Raw genomic sequence first — 20,440 nt, forward strand, 5'->3', positions numbered from 1 at the left:
TATCTGACAAAGTTCAAGGTGTCTAAATATGTCATTAATACTGGCAGTTCCAGTAAGATCCAGTAAATACACAGAGAAAAATCCATCCTGAGATATAGTGTTTCATCTCTTACACTGGAGGGGGTCAGAAGAAACTGCAGAAAGATATGAACACAGCATAACTGTGCAGTGTTACCATGACCACTCTGGAGCATTACAGCCTGATGTGAAGAAAAAGGTTAAACATCTGATATTCAAAATGTCTATAGCAACATATTGATTGAGGTCAGTGATTGAAGCCCAAGAGGTACACCATGGATTTCGAGACAATAAGAGAAAAATTATAAACCATTAACCTTTACTAATAATTCAGAAAACACATTGTAAACAACAACAAAATCAATATAAAAAATAACCCTTATTTTAGCATAAAAATATATGTTTTCTCAGTCAGGTTTCTTTCATGAATAAAAGAATATTGTTTTTGTGATCTGGTTCAGGGAAACAATGAGCCATATTTGTGGAAAGACATTTTTTTTTACTAGTAAAAAAAATACAATACATGATTTTTTGTATCATTTCCATACTGGTTAACTTTTAATTTTTTTTTAAGTTTATAAGCTTATTTACTAAGGCACCAAAGATACACAAGGTAATATTGTCCTTCTATAGCATTACTTCTATAGTAATATAGCATATTACTGCTGTATAATATCAGGAAATAATTATATGGAATCTGGAAAAAATCATTATTAGTCATGTAGACAATCGTTATAAATTTACAGTGGATTAATCTATGAAGCATATATTTTCTTTTATTTAAGAATAACTTTAGAAAATATCTTCTGAAGAACATGAATATGTTTATAAAATCATTTTCCTTTACCCTTATTTGTCACGCAGTATAATCTTTAGCCTCCCACATCACAAAATGAAAGCCTCTGCAACATTCTCAGTTCTGCTGTTTGATACATCTTCTTTTTATTTACTACAGTATTATAATAATCTTTTTAGCCATATTACACATTATAATGCATGATCCCAGACTGAATACTAGGAGCTGTAATTTTTATTCACACTCTACTGCTCTTTATAAAACTCTTGAGCTGCACCCTTGTGAGCCAAGGCATCAGCAGAATCCTTTGATTCAATTACAGCTTGGCATTTAATTGTGAACTATGTTTTATTCTATAAATAAACCATAACTAATGGTTTAAAGTAGCCGTTGTTTACAAGCAGAAAGCAATGTGAAGCTCTGAGCTCTAGCTGAATCTACTGGTTCACATAAGAAGAAAAATAACTTTTCTTGTCTGGTAATTCAGCACAATGACTGCTAGCTGGCTACTGCTTCTTTCACATATAAGCACATTGCAAAAGTACAGATCAATTTTGAATTCCACAGATACTAGATTTTGCTTAGTATAAAAGGACATAGAAATATACCTGAAATACCTGATATAATCACACCTTTCTGAATAGTTTATTTCATGCCAAAAACCATTTGGTCTAGCAACTAATTTTAATGGTTTTGAAATACATCACTTATTGAAGGGAAAAGCTGCTAACTAGCCTTAGCTCTACTGAAGCTCATGCAGCTGTTATGTACTTTTTCAAGCAGCTTCTGTGTAACCTAGGTTCTGCATTTTCATTGTATCCTATTTTTTTGGCAAAGACAAAATAAATAAAAAGAGAAAGATGCACTGACACTTCTTTTTTTCTATAAATATATTTGCTTCTGCAAGGCCTTTGGTTTGCATGGTCCTACCACATCCTTATCCTTATGAGAGATATGGATTTGAAGGGTACACAGTTTCGTGGATAAGGATGGTGGTGGACAATATTTGGTCATAATGAGGCTGATCCTTTGGTGAGACTTATTAACTGTCACATTAAAATGAGCAATACTGTTTAACAGAAAGTGCTTACTCAAAATCAGTACAAGAGACCAAGTTTATATTTAACACTTGTCTACAACTCAAACATGTTCCTCAGATTATTTTGTAGATACATCATGCACTAGTACTAGCTTTTGCTATGAATCTTAACTCCATAAAATGTACTTAATACAGAGATTAATACTCAACAAAGTGAAGTAAACTTCACTTTTAAACTCAATTAAAAGTACCATTTTAAAACTTTGATTCTGGTGGAGTTTTGTAGTTGTAATTTTGTTATAAAGCAAAACAAAACAAAGAATCTAAATATATTTATTGTAATGCAACCAGTTTTTCTGCAAGCTACTTGCCATTAGCATAGAGAAATGGCTGAGCAAAGGAACAACATTCCATAGATCATTTTGATTCAGCTGAGTTATATTTACTTGATCTTAAATATTTGCAAAATTAAATTAAAATGCTTGGTATGTATGAAGTGTGGTCAATAAGAAATAAGAAATGGCAGGATATAGATCTCAAAAATCCAGTTAATTCGTAAAAGATGTCTAACAATTGTCTTTCAATTGGCTTTGTTTTGAAAGCCCTTTTTCATGGCCTTAACCATTAACTTGTGACTGCTGTATGGGAAGAAAGTGATTAGTAAAAATGAAAGGAAAATATTCTATATTTTTATTAATTAATTGTTATGAAAATTAGAGTTTAAAAATTATATAAAGATATTTTGACAGATTTTTAAAATCATTAAAATTCCATACAATTAGGAAACGAAATTTTAAAATCATTCATGTTTCCGTAAATTTAAAGTAATAAAAAACTTCTTATGTTGAAATCTATGACTAAAAATGTTCCAAAACTACCAAAACAAGTATTTTAATTTATAGCATCCATCTTTGAACTGCTTGTTTGCAAGCAAATTTTTAAGACCAACACCATAAGCAATTTTACTAGAAAAAGAAGTGATAATTTATAATTTATTTTATAAATGAAACATTTTTCCAAGAAGATTAAATTTTATTCTAGTTCAGATTTGAGTTGTAATTAATGACTTTTTTTACTCACAAGATTGAGCAGAAATATTTTAATCAAGTCTTTCACTTTCTGGTTTGGGTACATATATCACAAAGAAGTCACATTTGTCCTCTGAATTTCTAAAGATTTGTAATACCATTTGGAATTAGTTTCAAGGAATTCTTGTGTATCGGTCTGTCATGGACCATACCATAAGTACTGGACCTTGTAAACTTCTACTGGTCAGCATTCATAGCAATCCCATTTGACCAACCCTGAAATTGAAAGAATAAATACGCTAGAAATTTTTTGTTTCCATAGCCACCAATATAAAATACAGTGGAGTTATCATGTGACGTATGCTTGTGACCATCTAACATGAATTTAAAAAAATATGTGCTTAAAATGAAGCATAACTCTCATAAATATCACTTCTGTTTTGAGGTGTTGAAACAAAAGTTCTTCCATTCTGTCAAGAATTGCGCACTTTACTATTTACAGTATATTTAATGTATATATATATTAGTTTTCAAATCACTTACAGTTGGCAGTACTTTCAAGAATAATATTGAGGAAGAAAATGGAACAGAATTAAAGAAGTTTGCTTCATCCACGTGTGTCAAGTATAATCTTTAGACAGAGATCATTCACCACATCAGACCACACTTTGGCCTACAGCTGTCCTTTCTCTTGTGGTCAATTGATCCTACTTCTATAGAGCATATATTTTGAACATGCAGATTGTGCTAGGTAATTTGTCCCTCTCTGGATATCTGGTACATCTAGTTTCACCCCATTTATGAAATTCATTTTCCTTAATAGCACTGATTCTTAAGACAGATATGGTTCCAGATACTGTGCTAGTGTATGTTAGACTTTCAATGAATGCTGTTTTTGTTGAATATTTTTAAAATAAATGTCAAAAACAGCAGTAGTTATTAGAACAATAGGTTGCAGTATATGTCTTGTAATTTGTCTACAGCAAATAAAAACATACAAGCAAATGAAAAATACATAGTTAGGAGTCTAGCGACCCAATTTATATGATCATATTTCTATGTATGCTTCTGGTAGCATATGCATTAGAGCAAAAAGATTAGACAAAATCTTGAATTGTTATAATTCAAATTAATTCTGAAGAGCCTAAGGGCGATCACATTACATTGTCTCTTCATACTGACCATCCTTTCAGTTTTTCTTCTTCTTTTCTACATTTCATCCAATTTCCTGTTATTTTTTAACCACACTAGTACTGAATACAATTTGAAGCACTTTAGAATGATCTTTCAAGTCCAGCCATACTTTAATTCATTTTTTCAATATTTATAAATCATAACTCTTCCACTTGGCTGTTTATACTCAGAGTATAATCTCTGTTGTGAGCACTTAGTCAAGGACCCAGGGGAGAACTTTTATACATGGCAAGGCTGATTCATATCTCTATATAACATGGCTTGTATGAATATTGATTATTTACCTCATGCCTGTATCTTACCCACTGGAAGTACTTTCCTTCAATTTTGATGTATTTTTTTGTAGATAAACTGTATTTTCTTTCTTATCTTCCTCTCCTCCTTGTCCCTGTTCAGACAGCTTAACAGCACAGTCTGATGAGTAGATGACTTCCAGATCTCAGTTAATAAACATCACAGGTACCTTTGATATTCTAAACACTTTCACAAGGCACAGGTTAGGATTTGTTGGGTTAGTTAGTCTTTGACATTTCTTTGAAGATACAGTCTTTTACATGTTTGTGTCTGCCAGTTAATAGTGCTGTTATTGCAGAGGCTTTTGCTAATTCGTAGAAATAACTGATTGCAAATTTTCTAAGTAGAGAGACCAAATATTTATATATCCTTTGCCATTTCAAATAATATACTTTGGTATCTTGCTAAACTGCCAATTCTTTCTTTCTTTCTTTCTTTCTTTTTTTTCCTTCTCCAAAATACAGAACTGGAGATAGTAAAATAATTTCCTAAAAATATTATATTCAGTCTTCTGCTTCATTCTCACAGTCTCTCTGTCTCATACAGTACTCCTACAGCCCTGGTGAAAATAAAATCTTGCGTGGAAAATGTGCAAGTTGAAAGTTCTCAATTTTCACATTAAATAGTACAGAACATAAGAATATTCATTTAAAGTGTACAGTTTCTCTGTTAATTTCACATGCCCTACAGGCTGATTCAGTTTGCTATTTTAATTAATCCGAAACCAGATGTACTTTAAAAAAAATAATTTAAAAAAAGGATAATATTAATACATTTTTCGTGACATTAAGATACACAGAATCACAGAATCAAAGAATGGCCAGGGTTGGAAGGGACTTCAAGGATCATGAATCACCAACCCCCCTGCCCCAGGCAGGGCCACCAACCTCCCCATTTCTTACTAGACCAGGCTGCCCAGGGCCCCATCCAACCTGGCCTTGAACACCTCCAGGGACGGTGCATGCACAACCTCTCTGGGCAGCCTCTCTGTTCCAGTACCTCACCACTCTCTCTGTAAAGAATTTCCCCCTGACATCCAACCTAAATCTCCCCTCCCTCAACTTAAAACCATTTCCCCTTCTCCTGCTGTTATCAACCCTTTCAAAGAGTTGATTCCCCTCCTGTTTGTAGGCTCCCTTTAGGTATTGAAATGCTGCAATGAGATCACCCTGCAGCCTTCTTTTCTCCAGGCTGAACAAGCCCAGCTCCCTCAGCCTGTCCTCATAGGGGAGGGGCTCCAGTACCCTGATCATCTTTGTGGCCCTCCTCTCCAATAGCTGTCTTCTTTGTACTGGGGGCTCCACACTTGGACGCAGTATTCCAGCTGGGGCCTCACAAAAGCAGAGTAGAGGGGGACAATCACCACCCTGTCCCTGCTGGCCACCCCTCTTCTGATGGAGCCCAGGATACCATTTTCCTTCCTAGCCACAAGGGCACACTGCTGGCTCATGTTAAGTTTTTCATCTATCAAGATCCCCAGTTCCTTCTCCACAGGGCTGCTCTCAAGGACCACTCCTTCTGGTCTGCATGGATGCCTGGGATTCCTCCGGCCCAAGTGCAAAACACTTTGCCGTGTTGACCCGGGCCCATCTTTCTAGCCTCTCGAGGTCCCTCTCAATGGCATTGCTTCCTTCAACCGTGTCAACCACACCACTCAGCTTGGTGTTGTCAGCAAACTTGCTGAGGGTGCACTCGATTCCGTCATCGATGTCATTGATAAAGATGTTAAAGAGCACCGGTCCCAAGACAGACCCCTGGGGGATGCCACTCATTACCGGCCTCCACCTGGACATAGAGGTGGCCATAATGACCACCTTCTGCCTGTGGCCTTTCAACCAGTTTCTTATCCATCGAGTGGCTCACCATCAAATCCACATCCCTCCAATTTGGAGATAAGGATGTGGTGGGGGACCATGTCAAAGGCCTTGTTCAAGTCTAGGTAAATGTCATTGGTCGCCTTTCCCTTGTCCAATGATGCTGTCACTCCATCATAGAAGGCCTCCAGATTGGTCAAGCATGACCTTCCCCTGGTGAAGCTATGCTGGTTGTCTCGGATCACACACCCATTCCTCATGTGATCAAGCATGTTATCCAGGATGATCTGTTCCATGATCTTCACAGGCACAGAGGTGAGACTCACTGGCCTGTAGTTCCCCGGGTCCTCCTTGCTCCCTTTCTGGTAAATGGGAGTGACGTGACCCTTCCTCCAGTCATCCGAGACCTCACCTGACAGCGATGACTTTTCAAATATGATGGAGAGCGGCTCAGCAACCACCTCAGCCAGCTCCTTCAGAACCCTGGGATGCACACCATCCAGCCCCATAGACTTGTACACATTCAGTCTCATAAGGCGGTCAAAACACAAAACAGTGCAGTGATCTGCAATTTCTAAATCTTAGCTATATAGAATGAATGATCCTGCTAAATATACTGTTTTCTAATGTAAAACATTATTTCGGTGAGTAGCCTGCATTTTCCATTTTGTAGTTTCTTAGTCAATCTCCCACAGTGTTTCAAGAATGGATAAAAGTTTTGGGTTTTTTTCCTTGCCTATTTATCTGCTAAGGTGTGAGTATCAGAAGAGCGTAATGGGTTTGCTTAATCTTCATGCATATGAAGTATTAAATGGCTTATCTCCTACCTATGGCAGGACAAAGGATTAGAATAAGACCCTTCATACTGGCACCTCCCTGATGACTTGTCATCTAGTAACAATATTCGCTGAGAACACAATACTCTTCTTTCTTTTTCTTTCTACCTCCTTTCTCTTCAAACACTTCATTACAGCAGCCATAAAAAGTTAAGTAGTTTAAGTTTTGTTGGAAGATTTTTCTGACAAGAATTTGAGTTTTTACCAAAATTTAGGAGGGAAAAGGTTGCATCCTGAAACATGAACTATGTTCCTCTCAAATTCCATACAAAGTGGGCTTTTTTTTTTTTTCCCTGAAGTAACTAATAATAAATATCAATGTTGCATCTGTAAATTTAGTTTTTTATTGATAACCCTAACTGCATATGTACAGAGTAGGTTTAAGGTTGGCTTTAAGCTACTTTATTAAACTTCTTCATCTTGGGCATTCCCAGAGTGTAGCTATAGGAGTCTTGTCTAAACTGTACTACTTTCCCAGCTTTCTACAAAGGCATCAAGCTTGTCAGACTCATTGCAGTAGATACACCTTCATAAGAATACACTTCAGTTTCTCTGCAACACAGTACCACTCTATCCACATTGCTCACCAGATGTTGTGGGATGCCTGCTGGAACAGGACATTAGAGCTACCACTCAAGATCATGGCATCATAAAAATCTGATTTCATCAACATCACAGTGTGAAATTTGAAAGCGCTGGTGGAAATACATGCACAGATGTGCTTGAAAAGATCATTTAATTTAATCTTGAAGTAACTGAGCCACACTGTATTGCAGTGCACGCTGGAGTAAAAGTCCACTGAATTAAAACCTTAGGACAGTACACTACAGAATCTCTGCAGTGAGGAGTTGCAGAAGTGTAGCTGTCCTGATGTAAGCAAAGACATGGAAATAATGAGTACATATAATAAAAAATAACAAAGTTCAAAGCATCCAAAAGATTTTCATCTTCTAGCATGATCTCGAGCATCATATGACTTCTGTTTCCCTTCTGAATTAATTTTTTTTTTAAATCAAGACATGCCTTCTTTTAGAATTCATTTAATTTTGATTTACGTACTTCTCACAATCCTTTCCCACTACTACCTCAACTAAATTGTTACCATGGCCAGTCATTCTTGCTTTCAAAAGTATATGTAACTGATCTGGTATAGTTGGATTTTCTTAACATGAAAGTCTTCTATACTCGAATGTCATATTATCACATATAAAACATTCTAATTTCTTTTTTTTTCTTTCTTTCTTTTTTTTTTTTTTCTTTTCAAAAAACAGGTAATCTTTTACTTATCTTCTCTGATATTCCAAGTATACTAAGGCTTAGTGAAAAAAGGTATTAAATGCCAAAAGGCTATTCAGGTTGTTGGGTTTTTTTTAGAATTATTCTCAAGCTATCAAAACCTGCTGATTACAAGTATGTGACATTCAAGGCTCCTGTTTAATATCCGGCAGAGTTACAGTTGAAACTGAAAGCATTTTATCATGTTCTGACATCAGTGTTTGATCTTTCTCTGAGTACAGAACGATGCTGAACACTATTCAGTATAAAAGATGTGCTGATACTTATGTTAAGCTTACACTGTTGAATGGTACTCTATTTTTATTCAATCCTGTTAATAACTGCACCATTGCTGTGATAATAGTGGACTTGATAACGTTTGTTTTATTTCTTGCATTAGAAATGAAAGAGTACTTTTTATTTGCATTAACTCCACTGGCTGATGATTAATCTTTTGTTTCCTTACCGCATTTTACCAGTTTTAGTTTTTAGTTTGCTATCAAATTCTTTGCTTCTCTCATCTGTTACTTTATTTTCTTATTATGCTTTCTGTAGTTACTGTTACATTTGCTCCTATCTGAGCTGAATTTTTCACATTTGCTATCTTTTACAGTTCCAGTTCTAATAGAACAGTATTAATTTGTTCTCAACTCTGTCCACATTCCTTCTATCTAAATTATTTCTACTGACTCCTAATTACTTCAGGTTTATGAAATTGTACTTTGAAAACAGCTTGTGTGTGTAAATGCATCATTCTTTTGTTATAAAAAATGCAGAACAAAGATAACAGTTTACTGCATTTATTTTTGTAATGAATTCCTGTCAGTAAGGATGAGAATTAAGAAAGGCATCATGCCATGCACTTGTCATCTGTGCCTCTGAGATTCTTCCTTCTGTCCCTTTTAGTGTTACTTCCCATCAATGATGGGAGAAGGAAGCCTTGACAGGGTTTATATTATTTTGGGCTACATTCAGCCTGTATTTCCTTCAACCATCCCAGTCATCTACATTGCTTCTGCTGTGGATAGTAACATGATTGTGCATCAGTCATTGCATGGATTTTCAGCTTTCTCTTCTCAGTTTTTTCCCATCCTGTCAGTCACTTCTCTCCAGCAGGGGTTCTGTAGTGCTTCTGCACTGCTTTTCTGCTATATACCACCGGTTTTATCATAAACTAATATGTATTTACTGTTGGAAATGTCAAATGTCATATCTTCCCAGTCCCTTAAATGTACTGCTGACATTGTGCTATAGTGGTGTCAAGTTGGCTTTGTTGATTTTCAATACCTTATAAAAATCATTAACAACTACCTAAGGAACTCAACTTTCCCTAAGATTCTACAGTCATTTGCAGAGATAAAGCCATTTTGCTTGGTTACCGTAGTCTGCATCCAAGGTAATGGCTGATCTTGCTTTGGCTCTCATTTACTCCTTCCATAAAAAACGACCTCCAAGCAGCTGGAAGCTCATCTGTTTGTACTAGTGGGAATAGTAGAGGATTTGCATTGTTTTTTCTTTATTTACCTGATTTTATGGCATCCTGAAAATTTAACAGAAGTGTAAATATTATAGAATATAATACAGATTTATTAACATTATTCGAGTTTGCTGTTTAATACTGTGTCTTGTTGTTTCCAATAGAAGAAGATTAAAAAAAAAAAAAAAACAATTTTTAAAGTCATTTGGTATGTTCAGAAACAAATGGGAATAGCGCAATGACCTCCTTAACAGGACTTTAACCTGAAATATTCTATCCTCCTAATTTAGGTCAAATAAGCTTTTTATTTTGTGCATGTGAATCTGCATCCTTATTTAATTATTCTCAGAATGAAGCTATTGTTAAGCCCCTACAGTTTAGCACAGTTCAGCACATATTTCCTGCTGCTTACAGGAGCACACTAGGGAATGTACTTTAATATCTCTTCACCCTCATTAAAGTAAAAACTTCTCCAGAACAAGGATATGCTACTGACATGAATGAATAAATTTTAATCACAAATTGCACAAGTGAAAATTTGAGCTGTTTAAGAATACTATCTAAATATTTCTGTATGACATTTCTTGTATCTGAATAAACATGTTGGGGGAACCATTTGCATATACTGCAGTAATGGGTATTAATGGGTATGCAACTGCACAGTTGAAGAACAAGGAATGTTGACAGCTTATATATTTGCAAAATCTCATGACTCTGTCTCAAATACATTTTTAAAAATATGCTACAATGCTGAAAGAAATGTATTATTCTTTTTTTTCCCCCTTTTGTAGATATTTTTAAATGCAGATACAATCCGCCTGGGAAATCTACCAGTGGGCTCCTTCTCCTCTTCACCGAGCTCTTCAGCTCCTCGCCAGACTATCTATGAGATCTGCATCTGTCCCAATGGTAAACTTTACCTGTCCCCAGCAGGAGCAGGCTCCACATGTCAATCCAGTAGCAACATCTGCTTATGGAGCTAAAAGGACTCCAATTTATCCTCACACCAGAATAGCCTTTTGTTACTATCCCTCTGCTTCACAGTTCTGCTCGGTTTCCCTTGTGACAAGTTCAACGCTTCAAATGGCCTGCAGAGCAACTTCTTCCAGTGTAAGCAGGAATACAGCGCTGCCTTCTCTCGTGGTTTGTGTTACCACTCAACGTAGAGATGGGAGTGAGATATTCAGAAATCAATGTATTCTTCATCAGGAAACCTGGAACATAATATCACCTTTTGTCCAAAAGGGAGAATAACACAGGTGCCTTTGCTACATGAAGTGAAGCACATAGTTTTAGATTTTTGCAGGACCTGGATATGAACTGCACATATATATATACAGTACATAAACAAATTTGCCCAGAATCTGATGGTGAGATGAATTGGTTATCCCTGTATGATAATTAACTCTACTGTCTGAAAGCACAATTTTCCATTCATCTTTTTTGGATGTAAACTTTTATCCCTGAATTTTAAAATTTTGAAGCATTGTGTGATGCTTGCTTTACTAAACAATTAAATTCAGTAAATGGTTTTTAACACAAAAAGAGACAGAATCCCTCCCTGAGTTTGGTTTCTTTAGAAGTGTGTTGTTACTCTTTGTCTACTCAGTCTAGGGTTTTGTACACTAGGTAAATTTTGGAAGTGCTCAGCAATATTACCTTTCAGAGTGAAAAAGACATCTGTTCTTGTTTGTCTGATCTGAATGGCCTTATATATTTATTTTGTGGCTACTGCATGTGAAGCGATTGCTTTCAGTAGAACATACAGGTTTTGGGAAAGAAGAACAGGGTAAAGAGGGAAATATTGATGATATGTCTTTTGACCAGTGTATTGCTCTTCATAAAGTAATTATAATTGGCAAATGAAAAAAAAATCTTCAAAGGTACATCTGTCCATTTTCTAGCTAACTGCTGCCATTTGAACACAGCATAAACATTAGTTCTAATGCAATGTGTAATACAGAGAAGCAATTCACTAACAAGTGGTATGACACTCATATTTTTTATTCTCTTTTGTTTACCACCTGCTGCTAAGGTTTCAAAATAACAGTAATACATATATATATAGAAACATATATCAAATTACATTAAATATGAAGAAAATACATTAAATAAGTACATTAATATTATTTGACTTCATCAGGTCTGTGTTTAAATTATGCAGCCCCATTTGCACCAAGATCTCACTGCTGATTTCTTATTTTTGACCAGTTTAATACGGGATTTCTTACTTGTATCAAGGTTCATACTTGATTCATTTGATTTGTAATAGAAATCTTATAAAAAAGCTTTGGTATACTGCTACATAAATTTATCACAACATTGATTAACAAGAGTATCTTGAAACTTACAGAACCCAGGAATGTAAAACAGTATAAAAATGTTTCCTATTCTGGAAGATGGCTTGATTACATAAGGTAAGTGCGCTTTTTAATACTATCCTTTAAATTATATCACCTAGCATGTAGCTTCAGAGGCTTCTGAATGTAAGATCAACAATTCAATGACAGCTTTTGCAAGGTAACTCTGAAGGGCAAAGAGTGAAAGGTGAGTATTTCTACAGAGTATATTTTTTTGTCTTTGGAAAAAAATAGGAAAAGAAGCAACCGAATGTTTTGCTTACCTATTTTATTACCACCTAATAAGGTTTATTTTTTTTCAACTTCAGGTGAAATTCAATCCTATGCAGGAGACCAGCACAAGACGTGTGCATGGCTTAACTGGTGCTTGTCTTTCCACTGGCTCTCTTCAGAGGAGTGAATTTCACCCCGTAGCAAGAATGCTATACTTGTGTTTTCTAGCAGTTAAATCAAGATTTTAAATTGATTTTTTTATTTCTTCAAAAGAAGGCTATTAAGAAATAATTTGTTGTTAATTTAATAATTTATTATTTCACTTCGAGGAAAATGTATTTGAAAATATTGCAAGAAAATATAATAGAAGCTTGGAGATTATTAGTAAGAGGGACAGAAACAGATACAGACAACAGCAGAGATAATATAACATTTGAAAGTCCATCCATGCAATATACACTTTAAACCAAAAGGAAATAGAATTTTTTTCTACTTTTTTTCTACTTTTTACACAAGTAATAGCGTGGAGGTGTGAAAGTCCAAGGATGAAAAGATAAATAGTATTCCAGGAATACAAGATAAATCCATATGGATTCATTATCTCTGCATGCACACAAACACTGGTTGCTTCAAAGATGAAAAGGTTCTACTGACTTACCTATTCAGTAAATTAAATTTTGCCTTCTTACAAATTTCATACAAATTGACTAAGTCTTGTTTTTTGTCTTTTTTTTTTATTCTCCAATAAATCCACAGGAATGGCTTTCAGATACTTTGTCATGGATTTTCCATTGAACATTTCTTGTTTGTTTGTTCTCCACATTATATGATAATTTACCTGTAGTACATTTCTAGACACTGAACAGATAGACAGAAACTTTATAACAAACAGAAAAAAAATAAACCCAAACCACACCTACATATCTTTTGTAACTGCATTCATATTTACGAGGCTGAAATATTTTACCTCTGTGTATGAGGAAAACTTTGGACAGATACGTAGATGGTATGTTGGGCAAAACCAATCCAGTAAGTCCACAAAGCTTTGCACTATCAGGATTTTCTTGCTAGCAGTAATTTCAATCTGCCCCATGCTATTTATGGTAACAATATTAGCACAAGTAAATTTGGGAGCTTCAGGATACTATGAGATGTTTCTCATAAATGTCTTAATATTCTGGTGACTTTCATAATATTGATATTTACATCAACTGAAAGCTATAAGACGGGGAAAAGATCAGTTTTCATTTTAAAGAGTTTTTCTAGCCCACGTGACTTCAAGGAGTATTAGAAAAGGGATTTCAGTGCATTGAAAGAACTAAAAACATCAGAACACCAATAAGCAGTGTCAGTGTTTCGAAGTGGGAAGACAAACAAATCTGGTATTTTTCAATGTTTGGAGCTGCAAATAGTAGAGAGCTCTTTGGTTTGTGGTGTGCTTCAAAAAGTGACACAGTTCAATCACGTCATTTCAGATGTAAGAAAACTGAAAGATTTCAGTGCAAATACCACGTTAAAACATAGAGCCATACCTTTACTATTTCAGTCCTGGTTTTGTAATGTTGAGGCATAAAATAAAGGTCATTGTATGCAGAACCATTTGGAAATTTTTAGTTATTTTTTGTTACCTTCCTCAAAGATTCTTGGCCCTTTCTTCAACTTCTTTCAGTCCTTATTAGTCATGTATAATGTCCAGTATTCGTGTTATATAAAGCTCCTGCTATATCTCTAACCAGAGTGCTTATTTAACTAAAAATTTTGATCACTTGTTTCAGAAAAGAGATGTCGCTTCTTATTCCAGCTAAGGATGAGTTTCCCATTAATAAATCATAAATCACTCTGTTGGGACAATTGTAGAGAAAGATTGAAGACCTCAAGGTATTTTTAATCATTAATATTAGATCAATTAAAAAAAAATACTAAAATTACTCTTTTGAGGCTCTTTCTAGTATATGAATACATGTATCAAATAAAGCTTCTTTTTGTACTCAAATGTTTTGGAACCACTAAGATGGTATTGCAGCTGTTTGACTTTACCAGAGCTATCCGTATGGCAACAGTGAAATATACGAAAAGACCTTATTAGCTACATGTATTTAATGCAGACAAGAGATTTATCTTCTATAAAAATATTCATAATTATATTACAGGATACTGTCTCTTTCTTGTTTAAAAAAGAAAAATAAAAGCATCAGCAATCTGTCTGAGCACTGTTAGCTGTATGGTTTTGTACTGCAGTTCATTCATTGGTAAAGCGATAAGACCAAAGACTGACACTTCTACTTTATCTAACACTACGACACTGCTGCTTCTACTAATTCTGTTGGAATGAAGAGACAACAAGTTGTAATTACAACATGAAATTGTAACATAGTTTAGATTTGTACAGCATTTTGAGCTGTAGATTGTTCACTCTTTCCCAGTTATTTTTTTTTTTCAACATTGTGAAGTTATGTTACTGCTCATATTTAATATGAATCTTCCGGTGTTCTTAAAAAGAGGAGAGTGTATATTCCAAAATGTGCCAAGATATTGCTTCTTTCAACTGAAGCTATACTGTTTTGTTTGTAAAATGGTGGTTTGACTGGACAACACAATTTCACTTTTTAAAACATTTTAGATGCAGAGGGCTATTAAGTCTGTGTTGAAGATACAGCCATAAATGCCTAGAAGGATTTTATGAAGGATGCTTAAGATACTCTGTTACTAACACTTTGTATTGTTTTTTATGGTTTTGGTTTAAGATTCTAAATCATTGTTTAAATAATAAAAAAAGTAAAACACATTATGGAATTACAATCAGCTGATTCACAGTAATGAATATGTAAGCTGGATCAAAGGTTGAGTGTCATATTGTTTCAATAAGTATTCAGTAAAGGTCTGCTAACCGTTTTTGTTTTGTAATTTTCACGTTAATGATTTTCTTGTGTATATAATATATAAAAAGATGGGAACTATTTTCTTACACATACTATGCAATATGTTTATAAAACTGCAATATTACCAAAATTACAAAAGCTGTGCTTTTGTACTCTTGCTTTATGTGAAACAAATCTTTTTTCTATTTCACAGATTGTCTGTCATAATTGTAGATAACATTATTCAAAAGCAGTACACTAAAACTTTAAGACTTTTTATTTCATTTTCTTCATTTTTTAAATGAAAATAACAGCAAGGTTTTGGAAGTTGGAAATGTCATTTTTTTTCTTGGAAAGTTAGAAATTTTGCAGCATGTAATTAACACAGTCTGAAATCTCCTGTATTTCTTTCCTTTGATTTTGCATTTTTATCTGGTGCTACTGTAGAACCATGAATAAATGTGATCTGTAGATTAGGGAACATATAAGAATTCACTTCAGGAATAACAAAATGGGAAACTTTTTAAGGGTGGGAGGAGGATGCAGAATAACTAATGAAAAATTTTTGGTTTTTCTAGTTTGTTTGTATTCTTCTGTCTAAATTAGCTGAAAGGTAGTAGCTTTTCTCCTTACGCAACATAATAGAATTTTATTTCAAACATAGTTTTGAAAACATATACTATATTTAAATGTAGTATTTGTGTAAAGAAAATTAGAATATAAAAAAGTATGGGTTTTATTTCTATATCGGCTTTACTAAAGTTAAAATTAAGAGTCCTGCATCTCTTACTGTAAAAGCATATTATACTGTAGAAGTTCTTTTGTAGCCTACCAGAATAAATACAAAATATATGTTTAAACTGTACCAACAAGCCACTTGGCAATTACACAGCCATCTCAGAGGTTGTGGTGGTCTCATCAATGTGGACAAGTCCTACATGCTTTTCAATTGGTATCAATTCTGTTCACCACACAGCCTTGCACATAGCTGTGGCAAAAAGCAGGGTAAGCATGCAGGTGATTCATTTGCACTGAGCTCCTTTGTGCTATGCTATGGTTTTAGCAATATCCACAGTAGCCAAACAGTAGCTAACTGAATAATGCCTAAAAATTGCAGTTTCTGCACATGAGCAAGAGTTGCATAGACCTGTCAGTAATGTGGGTCATTTTTAGTTTCACATGACTAATAGACAATAGCTGATAGAGCAGGAAAAGATACTCTTAGCCATTTTGTTCTGGTTTGGGCTAGTCTAATCCAGGGAAAAACTAAATGATATAAAAAAGATAAATGGAAGATTTAGTGAAGGAGAACAAAACAAAACTGCATAAGCATTGTGTTGGTTCAACACAGCCCACATTGAAACCAGAATGTAATACAAGCTCTGCATGTAAAAAGAGAGTTTCCCCTGAAACACTAAATTGCCTGTAGATTATGGTTTTTTGAATTTTAAAATATTGTTTGATCTTTGAACATATCTTATACAGACCACAACCAAGACAAGTTTCAGAACACACAAAGAAAAAAAAACACATATATTACAAGCCTGGTGTGATGTGAGGAAATATTACATAGAACACAAATAAACCTAGCCTATTTGTCTGAGAAAATAAAATCATCAGAATAAGAAATATTCCCTCCATTTTAAGAAAACTAAAATTATCAGGATATTTTACTTAAGGAGTTCCGAGCTGTTCCAATGTCTCAGTTTCTATAGTGTTTAAACTATTGGAACCATTTTTATCTAAAAATCTAGCCACCTTTGGCTTAACCAAGTTCAATGAATGCATTACTTGATCTGAGAAGAAAAGGTGCCTTTTTTATCACACATATACCTCTTGTTTGTGAGACCTGTGAGGGAAAAGTTCAGTTTCCAGCATGATCCAGAGCATATTAACAAGAAGGACTTACACACAAGAGAATCATTCCTGAAGGTCAGATGTTGAATTTTTTGTGTGCTTTATGGTATTTTGGAAGCCTGCCTGCAGTCGTTCTTCACCACTGGAAAAAAAAAAAAAAAAAAGGAAAACACATCATTATTTTCTCTTTGTAGGTGATTTTAATTCATTTTTTCTTATCCCAAATCCTGAAGCAGTTAGAGAAAGTAAAACCCTCCCCCTTAGCTCCCAGCCACCATTACCTTCAGCTAGGCATCAGCTGTTCATTTTAGCATCCTTTTTTTCCCCCCAAACAATAAAGGAATAGGCAACAGAAAGGATTTTGCTAAGTCTCTTTATCAAGCTCCTGTGTAGCATACTGGAACTGTATCAAAGGGGAAATTTCTAACGAAGAGGAAGTTTATTTGCTTAGTGAAAACAAAAGTTACATAAGATGGAAACAAACTCAGGTGAATATAAATTGTAATCCAATTTACTAGAATGAATAGAGAAATATTTTGGACTATGAAATCCTTAATAACTTTTTATTTCAAATAACATTTCTCATTTAGTGAATGTATTTAAAATACTGTAAAAGAAATTTACATGCTGTTCCATCCTGTTAGCATTTTCATTTTTTGAAAATACACTAGAAAAGTAATTAGTGAGCTCATTATTTGTCCCTCTCTATGAATGCACTCATTTATTTTAATAAATGTCAGTGTCTATATACAACCTAAATGTTACATGGTAAAAATGTATTTAATAAATCTACAAAAAATAGAAGATGAAATAATTGTTCCTGTAGGTCATGGGTGACATTCTCATTCATCCTACATAAATTAAGAACCTGATTTCTTTTTCAATCACATTCTGTTCTGTTGTTCTGTATGATTTTTGGGAGGTCGGGAGCCCCTGATGGAAGGAAATATTCTATCTATATAGTGGTAGAGGCAGCTGTGGTAGCTTACTGTGGCTCTGAGCAGGATATGAAAGCATATATGTTTATGTGAACAGGGAGGGCCTCCTGCAGCAGTTCTCCTTTTTGAAAACAGCAGTCAGAATGATTTCTAATCCTGTGTTTATCAGGGTGAGTAAGAGATGGTATTGCAATGGCTTGGACAAAAAGGCAGGTTGTGTTTGGTCTGCGTAGGAATGGAGAGAAGACTGATGCACAGGTATTGAGTCCAAGTTGGCCTTCATGCAAGAGTAGACAACAGAAATATAATTGAAAGCTGCTTTGCGTTTTTTTTGTCTTGTTTTGTTTTGTTTTGTTTGTTTTAAATGGAAAAATAAAAAACAGTGGCTAGGCTTTTCCCTAAGCCTAGTGATAACTCAGAGAAATGGACAGAAAGCCAGGCAGAGATGAATGTCTTTATATCTTTGTATTCATGGAATTTTCCTTTCTGGACTATTTTGAAAAACACCACTGGAAAGGAGAAAAGCATGAAAAAGTATAAATTTTGAACTTCTCAAATAGAAAGTGACATTGAACTCTCTGTATGTGTGTTTTTTTGTTTATGGCAAAAAAAGCCAAAAATATCCCAGTGGATTCAGATACTGTTAAAGGCAGTAGGAGCACTGACAAATTCCATGTCTTTGGACTAGGTTTTAAATGTTAATTGAAAGTTTATGCATAAATCAAGTTACATGTTCCATGTTTTCTTATACTGCGCTTCTAAAATGCATCATTAACATTAGTGTAACTTTCTCTGAAAATTGTTCCTATTTATAACAACAAGTGCCACTTGGACTCCCACACATGGAGAGCTTTAGACAGTCACATTGTGCAGTCTTCACTCATTTGTCTAAACCAAATTAACTAATTATGAGATGTCCAAGATCATTCATAAAAGGAAATGGCAATAAAAATCTGCTGCTGCGTTTTTATATTTCATCCTAATATTTTCCTGGTGGTAGATGGGTTGCATTGTTTCTGGAAGCAATATATTTGATGTTTTCAGTGTCCCGCCAGACTAGATCTCTGCTCCACACAGATTTTAGGGAAATGACTTCTTATCACTGGGGTTTGGCCTTGATTTCCACTGCATTGCTTATCTTTAGAATTCCCATAATCCTAATTTCTAAGTGTAAAGGTGTGAGAAAAATTTGATAGCAGCTACGAAAGCACAGACAAACCTTCAGGGTACCATTGATTTGGAAATCATTTCTAAGACCAGAAATAAGTCATTCATAACAAATCACTAAATTGTTCAAGTTGGAAAAGTCCTTTAAAGACCATCTAGTCTAGCTTTCCTGCAATGAACAGTACACTTGCAGCTAGGTGAGGCTGCTCAGAGCCCTTTCCAGCCTGACCTTGAATGCCTCCAGGGATGGGGCATCCACCACCTCTCTGGGCAAATCCATTCCAGTGCTTCACTATCCTTATTATAAAAAACATTTTTCTTATATCGAAACTAAATCTCCGCTCTTTTTATTTTGAAACCATTACCCTTGTCCTGTTCCAACAAATTGCTAAAGAGTCTGTCCCTCTCTTACTGACAGTCCCCATTTTAGCTGCTATCAGATCTTCCCAGAGTTCTCTTCTCCAGTCTGAACAGCTTTATTTCTCTCATCCAGTCCTCACAAGAAAAGTGTTCCATCCCTTGGATCATTTTTGTGGCCTTCCTTGGGCCACGATCCAGAAGGTCCATGTCTCTCCTGTACTGAGGACTCCACATCTGGACACGGTACTCTAGATGAGGTCTCACCAGTAGAGAGCAGAGGGACAGGATCAACTTTATCCTTTACCTGCTGGCCACACTTCTTTTAATGTAGCCCAGAATACAGTTGGTTTTCTGAGCTGTGAGTGCACATTGCTGGGTTATATCTTGCCATCCACTAGTAGCCCCAAGTCTTTTTTTGGCTGGACTGTGCTCTATCCTTTCATCCCCCAGCTTGTACTAATAATCACAGAATCATAGAATCACCAAGGTTGGAAAAGACCTAAAAGATCATCCAGTTCAACCATCCATCACCAATAGTTCTCACTAAAACATGTCCCTCAATACAATGTCCGAATGTTCCTTGAACACCCCCAGGGTCGGCGACTCCACCACCTCCCTGGGCAGCCCATTCCAGTGCCTGACCACTCTTTCAGAGAAGTAGTATTTCCTAACATCCAGCCTGAATCTCCCCTGGCGCAGCTTGAAGCCATTCCCTCTAGTCCTATCACTGGATACACAAGAGAAGAGGTCAACCCCCTGCTCACTACAACCTCCCATCAGGGAGGTACAGAGAGCAAATAGTGCTCCCTAGATAGCAAACAGAGCAAATAGATAATGGAGGTTGCCATCACACAGGTGTAAGGCCTTACACTTGGATTTGTTGAACACTATCAGGTTCTCCTAGACCCACTGCTCA

General features: G+C 35.3%; 1 protein-coding gene across 1 annotated transcript in view; it reads left to right on the forward strand.

Moving 5' to 3' along the window:
• The window catches only part of SGCZ (sarcoglycan zeta), a 31,602-nt gene extending 14,379 nt beyond the window's left edge, over positions 1–17,223 (forward strand). The window contains exon 4 of the mRNA XM_031553276.1: positions 10,563–17,223. Within this exon, the coding sequence (XP_031409136.1) occupies positions 10,563–10,754 (192 nt within the window). The 3' untranslated portion in view covers positions 10,755–17,223. The remainder of the gene's footprint in view (positions 1–10,562) is intronic.
• The last annotated feature ends 3,217 nt before the right edge of the window (positions 17,224–20,440 follow it).

Source organism: Meleagris gallopavo, chromosome 4 (genome assembly GCF_000146605.3).
Source record: "Meleagris gallopavo isolate NT-WF06-2002-E0010 breed Aviagen turkey brand Nicholas breeding stock chromosome 4, Turkey_5.1, whole genome shotgun sequence".
Taxonomy (NCBI): Eukaryota; Metazoa; Chordata; class Aves; order Galliformes; family Phasianidae; genus Meleagris; species Meleagris gallopavo.